At 42.7% G+C, this 9,006-nt stretch overlaps 1 protein-coding gene across 1 annotated transcript; it reads left to right on the plus strand.

Annotated features, from left to right (window-relative positions):
* The first annotated feature begins 739 nt into the window (after nucleotides 1-739).
* SPINK2 (serine peptidase inhibitor Kazal type 2) lies at nucleotides 740-8,709 on the plus strand. Its single transcript, XM_090268158.1, has 4 exons — nucleotides 740-846; nucleotides 1,640-1,683; nucleotides 7,567-7,676; nucleotides 8,402-8,709. Exons 1-4 carry the CDS (start codon nucleotides 771-773, stop codon nucleotides 8,445-8,447), a joined length of 276 nt encoding a protein of 91 aa, XP_090124284.1. The 5' UTR covers nucleotides 740-770; the 3' UTR covers nucleotides 8,448-8,709.
* Nucleotides 8,710-9,006: the final 297 nt, after the last annotated feature.

Genomic DNA, 9,006 nt, shown 5'->3' on the forward strand with positions numbered 1-9,006 from the left:
GATCTTGGCCTTGCAGCTCCCTCTCCTGCTCCCTTTCCCTCTCCTTCTCACAGGGCTCCAGCTGAAACACTGAGCTGACTCCTGCCTCCTGATCTCTACACTTGCTTTTCTTTGAGCCTGGAACACTTGTCCCAAGGCCTTCTCCAGGCTTCCTTCTTCTCATGCCTCAGCTTTCAGCTCAAATGCCACCTCTAAAAGGCCCCTTTTCCCCGAACTCCCAGTGGAAAGTCTCCCCTTTCTCCCACCATTTTCTAGCACTTAATTTTAGAAATTATTGTATTTATTCAGTTGTTTTGGAGTTCCCTGTGTCGCCCCATCCCCAACACCTACACTAGAAATCTTGAGAGCAGGGATTCTTTTGTTGAGTTCAGCCCCCAAAACACTGCCTGGGACCGAGCAGATGCTGAAGGAATAGGGGTTGACTGGCAGAGCCCACAAGGTTGTTTCCCAGGGCTCTCACATGGTTTTTGTTTGCTGTAGGGAGAGATCCTCCTCTTAGTCATCTACTCCCATCCTCAGCGGGGTGGGGAACAGGTGGGGGAGTGGAGTGGAAGGGGGCCAGCGTGGGGGCCTGCTCTGCTTTCCTCTCCACCCTTTCTCCCCCGCGCCCTTGTCCACCCATCCTTTCTCGCCCCTCCCCTTCCTAACTTATCCTCCCTTAACTCCTCTCCTCGTTCTCCCCCGCCCCGCCCCTCCCTCGCCCCACCCTGTAGCGTGTCAGACCTGTGCACACCCCACATCTCGCGGGCACTGGAGCGCTCAGTCACCCGATGGCCGGCCGAGGAGGAAGGATGGCTCTCGTGGTGATGAGCCTGGTGCTGTTGCTCCTGACCAGGAACATGGCAGGTAACGCTCCCCGGCAAGCCTGGTCGGCCCAGCCGGCCGTGGAGGAGGAATGAGTGGGAGTCTCGCTGATGAGTGTCCGGATCCCAGCGTCCCTGGCGGCCCTCCTCGCACTGTTACTGGCAGTTCCTGGCCGAGGAACGTCGGGGTATGAGGATGGCTGAGGAGCCAGGGACCCTCTAGTTCTCGCTTGGGCTTCACGCACAACTACTTCTTAGTGACAACCTCCTGTCTGCTTTCTCCCTTAAAGCAGACTTTCTGGAGCCCAAGATAAGGAGTTGGGTTTTTTATTTACACAGTGGCCCTGGCGTGTGGGAACTAGGAATGGTGAATGCCAAGTGCGTCGGGAACTCGGGGGCTTATGAGAAAGGGGCTTCAGTTTAGCCACACTTGACACCTTTTTAAAAATGGAGTTAAAATGGTAACGCCTAATGTTAAGTTTTACATTCATTACCCTGAACTGCAGAGGAAAAGAATATCGTGAATTATCAGGAGTTACTCCTCTGACCTTTATAGTCCATAGTCCTTTCTCAAGCAAACCTACTAGGGTGGTCAGTTATGGAACCCACACCAAATGCTCTTTGTGTGTGCCTGTTGGAAGAGGTGCCAGAAAACAGCCGATTATCCTCTGGAGGTGGGTGTGGGTGGGGTTCACAGGGATGGTTCAAAGAAGTTAGCCAGTCCCGGGAAAGGAGACGGCATGGCCGGGATAAACGACGAGCTGATTTTAAGAGCCCCTTATGAACAAGCATTGACCTTAATCACATACTTTAAAATATCTGTCTTCTTCTTGCAGCCTCTGTGGACATTCAGTCTGATCAATCTTCAGAATATATAACAGTAAGTAGGAAACCACTTGTACTGTTTCTACTAATACATTGAAGCACACAACACTTGGGGCTGAGAGCTAGTTTTCAGTTCTGACCTGCCACTTCTGAAACTGTTGATGCTTTGGAAGCCAGAGTCTCAGGGAGGCTTTGGGTTGAAAATAGCTCATGCCTTGAAGGCCTCAGGGCCTTGTTTCCTTTAATATCTCCTTTAATGATTCAGAAAGTCCTTGGCTTAATAGTTACACTTTGTATGAAACATTTTTTTGTGTACAGTACATTATCAAATTAAATTCTGTGGAAGCAAAGACCAACCAAATGAGAACAAAGAAAAACTATTTATTCAGAACTTGATGTAACAAGGGAGTCAGCCTGGTCACTTGTATTTTGGCAGAAATTCAAAATACAGGTGGGGGCGTGGGAAAGCTTGTTAGTGGGAGAAGGGAGGGCTTCTGGTGCACCCGGATTCAAGGCTGTTGGCAAGGGGAAGCTGGAGAGTGGCTAACTAAAACCAAGTAGTGCATCGGTTGGGCATATGATTGGTTAGGAGTGCATGTTTGACTTTCTGCAACTTGCCCTAAGTTGGAAGAGGGAACAAAAATGAGGGAAGCTGTCAGTTATTAACAAAGTCCTGACCAGTTTGGGCCTTTTGTTATAGAGGTTATTGTTCAGTTTCCTGGATTGTAACTACAGCTAGCCATGTGACCTCTTATAAGTCTGACTTACAGCAGCGGGGCTGGTTATTCTAAATAATGAGTTTGTTTCCTGGGAAGTTTGCTGTAGGTTGTGGGTCAAATTTCTATTTTAATATCTGGTCTTGTATTGTCCATTTGTATATTCAGTCAATGTTCACAATGACTTGCAAGATAGATAGATGTTATTTCTTTACATACAGGGAGACTGACCTCCAGAGTTAGGTTAACTTTGAGTATTCAATTCAGATTAGACCTCTTCCAGGAAGGCTTTTGACCCTATTTTCTTCCACCAAAGTAAACATACATGCACTTTCTCTTTGCTTCCATCCTATCCATACTGCATCATCATCACTATGATAGTATAGAGGAGGAAAAAAAACTCTCCTCTACCCCTCCAAGTTCTCAGCTGGGGTACCCTATGACAAAAGACACATTAACAAGAAAAAAATAAACAAGTTCATTAACGTGTGCATGTACACATAGGAGCACTCGGAGATGACTAACTCAAAGAGGTGGCTTAGAATTCCAGTATATATATCATCTTTAACGAAGAACAATAGATTGTAGAGAAATGACAGGAAAATGGCTTCAGCTTCCGAGGTGCAGCAAACAATGTCATGGTAAATGTATGGAAGAAAACTAATGGAGTAAGGTTTGTTTGCAGATCCCTCTGGTCACATCTCTAGGCTGGTAAGATTCTAGAGTCTCTCCAGTTAAGGAGAATTAATATTCTGCCTTTAGGCAGAAAAGGGGGGGGATAATGAGAGCCTCTTCTGGGTTTGCTGCTTTTTTTATATTTTATATTTTTATTATTTTTTAATTTATTTTATTGAAATATCTTATTGTTTATGCTAGTACAGTTGTCCCAATATTCTCTCTTGGCCCCCCTCCATCCAGCCCATCCCTGGTTTGCTGCTTTTTAAACTACCTTTAGGCCAAAATTATTTTTTCTGTCAAAGAGCCATATTTGGGGAATAACATATTCTGGTTTTATTCAACAGGAAATGCTTAGATACTGTTTACTATGTGCCAAGCACTGTTCTAAGTGTTTTATATGTAATAACTCAATGTTTTATAACCCTGTGAAGTAGGTATCCTTTTGGCCACAGTCACTTAGAAATGGTAGAACTATGGTTTCAACCCAAGCAATTTTATTCCAGATCCAGTGCTCTTCAGTACCCCATCATAGCATTGAATTGTAATTGACTTTCTCCCCCCAGTAAACTGTATACTCCTGTGGTCAAGGATAATGTCTTATTTGTTATTTAGTGCCCAGTCTGCAGCACTTAGTAGGTTCCCAGTAATACTTTTTGATCAGATGATTCAATTTTCTTGGGTTTGATTTTCTTTCAGAAAATGGGGATAATCCTACCTCCATCTGAGGGTGGGGATTAGGCAGGGAAAGATAAATGAGGTGCCTAGGGTCCAAAGTTTAAGGAGGCACTCACTCTTGGGGCAAATACTGTAGGAACCTGCTTTATTTGTACAGGATTGTTAAAAGGATCAATCATACAAGAGATCTTTGTTTTTCCTTCCCCATTTCCATTGCCACTGCTCCAGTTTAGGGCCCCATTACCCCTTAACCTAGACTAGCATAACAGCCCCCGAAGTGGTCTTCCTCACTGCTGCTGCCATGACTCTTCAAAATCTGTACTCCGAGTAGACCATGTCCCTGTGCAAAACCTAAGACTTCCCAGTGCCCATGGACAATGTTTCATGTCCTTACTGCAGCCTGCCTTTCTACTTAAACCTTTCTCTGCTTTCCCATAGCTTATGCCCCTCTATTCTTCCAGAAAGAGTGTCTTCAGAAGCTCTGAGGACCAGTCTGCTGGGGTGACTCCCTATAGTTGGCATTTTGTGAGGTATAATTTAGAGCCTCCTTAGATGATGAACCTATTCCGATTTTTTTCCTTTGGCACAAATTTGGGTAAATGAGTAAAATTAAAAGTTTAGGGGGAATAATTTATTAATGAAATTCTTTGACCTCATCAATAAGGCTGAAAAGGGTTTGTTCGTACAGTCTCATGTCTCAGGTCAGAGGAAATCCAGGAAGTGAGTAACCTGAATGTCAGAAAATTACATGGTAAGCAGCCAAACCTACCTTTGAAATCTGGAGAATCAGACAGGTTGGAAACAGACTAGAACACCATCATTTCCTTCCAGCTGGGAAGGTTCCCCAAAGATCTGAGGGACGTCAAAAGTCTTCTGCTTAAAAAAAAGAAATTCCTTATCTCAGCTCTTCAAAAGTCATATATTAGTCATTCTTTGAGATGAAAGCACTTGAAAACTCTTGTTGAATATTTAGAAAACTAAGACTTTCAAGCATAGATTGATTTTGATTAGCTAGCTGTTCACCTAGTCATCTCTGAGAGAGAGGGACGCAGGCAACATATGTCTTGATTATAAAGGGAGGCAAGAAAGCTCTAGAGCAGGGGGCTCTCTAGAACTGTGCATTAAATTCTGTGTCTCTGTGCATTTTCCTTAGCTTTCACCAAGTAGTCAGAGTGGACTAACTGCCAAGATGAATGAGAGCAGCGGTTCCTAAACCCTAGCTGAACCAGAATTCAGAGGACTCTAGATACACAGATTCTACCCCTGGAGGTTCTGACTGAGCAGGTCTAGGGTGAGACCCCAAATCTGTATTTTTAGCAAGCTCCCAAGGGGATGTGCACATTCAGCCCTGAGTGGACCCACCGCATGCTACTTGTTAACAGTTAAAAACTCATTCAACCACCCTCCACTTAAGTACCTCACAAGCAAATGGCCCCCTCCGTTCTCTGAACAATTCCCACAGCACATCAATCCCTGTATGCTTACCTTTTCCTATTGAGTTCTGAAGATTAGTAAAATCTTTTATGTATTCAATTATTATCTTATCCTGCTGTTTTGCTACCAATGGTCTAGAGATTAAAATTTTATTCTATATCATAAAAAAAATGTGAATAGAGATTGAGAAACCCTTTTTTAAAGAAACCAAAACAGGAATTCTTAGGTGATTTATTTATGAATTTTGCAGTGGTAACACACAGAATTCCAATCAGTTGAAACATTCAAAGGAAAGGTCTTGCCTCTTGTATTAGTTAAGATTAGATTCAGCTGCAAGTAACAAAGGCTCAAAATAACAGTGCACAGTGGTACCCTCCTGGGATGTGGCCTTTGTCCTCCTGGTCCTCCATGTGCCCAGCAGCCAGATGGAGGAATGCACAAAGAAGAATACAAATTGGGAAAAGCCGAACTGGCAATTTTGTTTCCGTTTATGTTTTAGGATAAAATGCTTAGAGTATGTATTTTTTGTGATCGTTTCCTTGCTTTAACTTACTTTTCCAATTAAACGACTGACTGCCACTTGTCCCAGTCTCACTGGATAAGAGGGCGTCTCCACTGTGGGGGAGAGCAGCCCTAGAAGGCCCAGTGCAGCAGGAACACAGTGTGCCCCTAAATGAAGCTTTGAGGGTTCACCAGAGGATGGGAAGGGCCAACGAAACTCTTTACTTAGAGTTTGGCCCAGCCCTGCTGAGGTCTTTACAAATCCAGATATTATCAATAAACAGGTGTATTTCATTTATTCAGAGTGTTATAACGGGTGACTCTGTGTACTCTGAAGTGAAGGAAAGTGATCACCATGTACTAGGACAAACAAAATGCCTTATGTTTTGGGGGAGTCAGAAGTTATTCTGGGTTTCTGACTCCATGGGGGGTTTGTGCTCCTAACCCTCCTGCATTGTTCAAGGGTCAACTGTATGCATAAGTATATGAATATGAAACAGAAACACAGCAGACCATATAAGGTTAAAGCGGGCCTCTGCACACACTGTGACTGGTTCTAGGCCTGGCCTTGCTGGGCACTAGTGGCTAAGAGCAAGACCTGTTTCCTCTCTGGTCTCAATTCCATCAAATCAGAGGCTTTGACCCCACATCAGTTTCTTCGGGCTGCTGTGATCAAGAACCACAAACTGGGAGGACTTTAGCAACAGAAATTGCTTGTCTCACTGTTCTGGGGGCTAGAAGTCCAAAATCAAGGTGTTGGCAGGGTTCATTCCTCCTAAGGGCTATGAGGGAGAATCTGTTCCTGCCTCTCGCAGCATCTGGCAGCCTCAGGCACTCCTTTGCTTATAAAAATGGTGTTCTGTCTTCACACGACTTTTCCTGTAGTGTGTCACTTTGCGTCCAAATTTCCCCTATTTATAAGGACATCAGTCATATTGGATTGGGGCCCACTCTAATAACCTTATTTTAACTTGATTACTGTATAAAGATCCTATTTCCAAATACAGTTTCCCTCACTTATTGCGGGTATTATGTTCTAGACATGCACCCCTGCGATAGGTGAAAATCCACGAAGTAGGAGCCTTACATTTATTTTAGTATTTATATATATTAAGGCTTTATAAACCCTTCCCACACACTTATAAACTGTTCCCAGTCCCTTATTAACCTTTTCCACACTTTTATAAACACTACTTATGTTCTTAAACATATTTGACACTCTTAAACCTACATAACTTTAACAACATACATATACAGTACCACAAAATCCCGCAATACAGCAAAAAACCTGGGATAAATAAACATAATATTTTTAAAAATCCCGCGATACAGTGAGGCCGCAATAAGTGAACCACGATATAGAGAGGGACTACTGTAAGGTCACATTCTGAGGTCCTGGGGGTTAGGACTTTAATGTATCTTTTTGGGGCAGAAACAATGAAACTCATAGCAACTCCCAAGGTCTAGTTCTGAACCTGCTGATTTCTTTAGCTCTGGTTGTTAAATGCCAGTGTCTTACAAGTCCAGACTAAAAAGTTAGGTTCCCGAGTGTGTCTTGGCTTTATGCTAAGGGATTCAGGTGGAATGTAATAGAACATCCATGTGGATCTGGTAGTGAAATGCAAATTATGAAGCTAGAGGATAATAAAGTAGGCATGGTGGCATGTCTTGGGCTTTTGCTTAAAAATAAGCAGAACGAACCTTCCTTGGAGAACCTTTTATTGTGCAGTAGGTATTGAACCAATGCATCTGATTTCTGCATTAGAAAAATCATTTGTGTGTGTGTGTGTGTGCGTGTGTGTGGAAAATAAATCTTTTTCTAGCATGTTTCTAGGAAATCTAGGGAGACTTGGGACTTTGTCCTCCCTCAGCTAGTTTGCCATGAGAATGTTTCAAGTTGTTCTCTAATGTTTGTCTTCCCTTCTCTTTTCTAGCCAAACTGTTACCAATATCAGTTACCAGGATGTCCCAGAGACTTTAGCCCTGTGTGTGGAAGCGACATGTCCACTTATGCCAACGAGTGTACTCTGTGCATGAAAATCAGGTAACATTTTAACAGTACAGAATAGCCACGTTTTCTTTAGTCTTTCTTGAATTTTGGTTACTTAAGAAGTAGTGGCTCCTTTCTTGGATATAACATACACACACAACTAGTTCTGTTTTCACACTGACATTTTAGTGCATTTTCCAGGTTGAAGATGGAGAATGACATGTGCCACTGTAGAGTTACATCACTTTCCATGGATGGGTGACTTTCCAAAGTGAAAAATATATTCAATAGTTAAACTGTAGAATAGAATATTAAATGTTCTTTGACATTCAGAGGGCATGTGCTGGTGACCTACATTCCCTGCAGCATTAGCTGGGAAATAGATCTGAATAACGCTACCTAGTGAATGCTAAGTAATAAGTGTATTATATATCTGATGCCTTTCGTATACCACACTTGGCCAAGTGACTGGGCCTCCTCCAGGCATGCTGATTTGTATTTCAGGGGTCTATTCTCTGACCTCATTCTTCAGTGGGCTCCCTAGGTCTTCTTGGAGTGATTCTTTGGGGTTAGTGCCCTGTGCCCTACAGTTAGAGAAAAATGGCACAGTTGGGGCTGTCACCCTCATTGTCTTCTTCATTTAGCTTTCAAAATGCTTAAATAAACATCACCCAAGAGGGAATGTGATGTACAATGACTTGGGTCTTTTTAATACAAATACTGGGACGGTGTCAGTATGGCAGGTAATAAATGTGTTTTTATGGTTGTTCAATTTGCAGGGAAGAGGGCCATGATATTAAAATAATCCAAAATGGACCGTGCTGATGGAGCAGTACAGAAGAGAAATTGGAGGAACCACCTTCAACTGCACACTAGATTAATTTTATTTCCCCTTTTTCTCTTTTCCTATGTTTCTTTGCATGAGTTTTGTTAACCTACATTTTCTGAGAGGAGGTGTGGAAGACAGCTATGTGCAATAACTGATAATTAAAGCAAAAAACAAAACAAAACAAAAAATTCTTATTTCTTGAGCTAAGCTCATTGCTCAGATGACTTGTGCATTTCTTTATTTAGTTGGAATAAAATAAGCATGTCTTCAATTACTGCTGTTCTCTGTTGAATATCCTTCTCACTCAGCAGCCTCTGGATGGCTCTTTTCTTCTCAGGCAGGAGTGGATTTCCCTATGGGAGAAGTGGAGTCATTGTTGAGGTCCAAGATTTATTCTAATTCACCATTTCCCCGAATCTTGGATAGTTACATGTAACTAGCACATGGTGAACAACTGTGAAATAGTTGGAGCCTGAGCTGGTAAAATCAAAGAGTTCTATGCAAGGAAAAATATTTACTAGATTCAGCATCTTCTTTCAATACAGTTTTCCTTCC

Source organism: Furipterus horrens, unplaced genomic scaffold, assembly GCF_987537825.1.
Source record: "Furipterus horrens unplaced genomic scaffold, mFurHor1.1.pri manual_scaffold_2, whole genome shotgun sequence".
NCBI lineage: Eukaryota > Metazoa > Chordata > Mammalia > Chiroptera > Furipteridae > Furipterus > Furipterus horrens.